This window comes from Vollenhovia emeryi, unplaced genomic scaffold (assembly GCF_000949405.1).
Source record: "Vollenhovia emeryi isolate VEMERY1.0 unplaced genomic scaffold, V.emery_V1.0 DF951875.1, whole genome shotgun sequence".
Lineage (NCBI taxonomy): Eukaryota > Metazoa > Arthropoda > Insecta > Hymenoptera > Formicidae > Vollenhovia > Vollenhovia emeryi.
This window is the reverse complement of record NW_011954491.1, coordinates 1-1,048: the sequence shown is the minus strand read 5'-3', so window position 1 is coordinate 1,048 and position 1,048 is coordinate 1. Positions and strand designations below refer to the sequence as shown.

Here is a 1,048-nt window from a genome sequence, read left to right as displayed (position 1 = left end):
AAACAGTGTAACGTGTAAGTACCAATGAGCTATCATATATTGCATACATTTTTCCACATTTAATTGTATTTTTTTCAAACTGTTTTAGCAATCGTCGTTACACGCCGTATGTTCCTCAAAGTAGTTATACGCCATCCATTCCTCAAAGTTATACACCATCCGTTTCTCGAGATAAAACTGTTTCGTGCAAGAAACAACATGATGCGTAAGTACCATGAAATTATCGTATATTCGTTCATACTGTTCATCATTTGATTGTAATTATTTTTACTTTATGTATTCTTTCAGTTCCGATAAACCTTGCTACACGCCTCGTATCATGAGCAGGAGATTCGCCCTGACATCCACTGAATACAAATACTTGGATGTTGGAATCTGCGTGGTATCTGGTGCATCCTATGTGGACATCATTCTCGGCGACAATCGCGGAAATCGGATGGTGTTAGATTATTCAATGTGGACGGAATTGAACAAGAAACGCGTAGAAATTGAGCAGCTCTTGAAAACAGCAGATGCGTCATCGCCATCATCCTCGATGCATATTAACGATTTAGTCTTAGAACTCGTCACAATGTACGGCGGAAAAATTGTAAAGCTAACATTTAACAATACTTGCATGTATATGAAAGTATCAACCGTATTATTTTTATTCCAACTCGAACATTGTGTCGAGCACGTATATCGCAAACTGTGTGACATGTTAAGCGAAATAGATCAAAGCTTCGATCAACTTGTGAGCTGCTTACGTGGCAATTTGATCGGTGTCGAAAAAGATGATGCAGTTAGAATGCTGCACAACTGGTATGACAAATCTTCGACCATAGATTGTGAACTAATAGCATATGTCGTAGATGAAATTATTGCTGAGGCTTTTAAACGAGATGAGGACGATAAATTTATAATTGAAAATAACTTTTAAACGAGATGAGAACGATAAATTTATAATTGAAAATAAAAATTTATTGTTTGACTAATATTTTTCTTCTGCTTCCTACCCATACATATAAGATTGGGATAAATTAAAAACTGCTACTATGGTAAAGGGGGA

General features: G+C 36.2%; 1 protein-coding gene across 1 annotated transcript; it reads left to right on the top strand.

Annotated features, from left to right (window-relative positions):
* The first annotated feature begins 6 nt into the window (after positions 1-6).
* LOC105556410 lies at positions 7-955 on the top strand. The gene is made up of 3 exons (XM_012003527.1): positions 7-14; positions 89-205; positions 289-955. The coding sequence occupies exon 3, from the start codon at positions 320-322 to the stop codon at positions 917-919; it is 600 nt and encodes a 199-aa protein (XP_011858917.1). The 5' UTR covers positions 7-14; positions 89-205; positions 289-319; the 3' UTR covers positions 920-955.
* Positions 956-1,048: the final 93 nt, after the last annotated feature.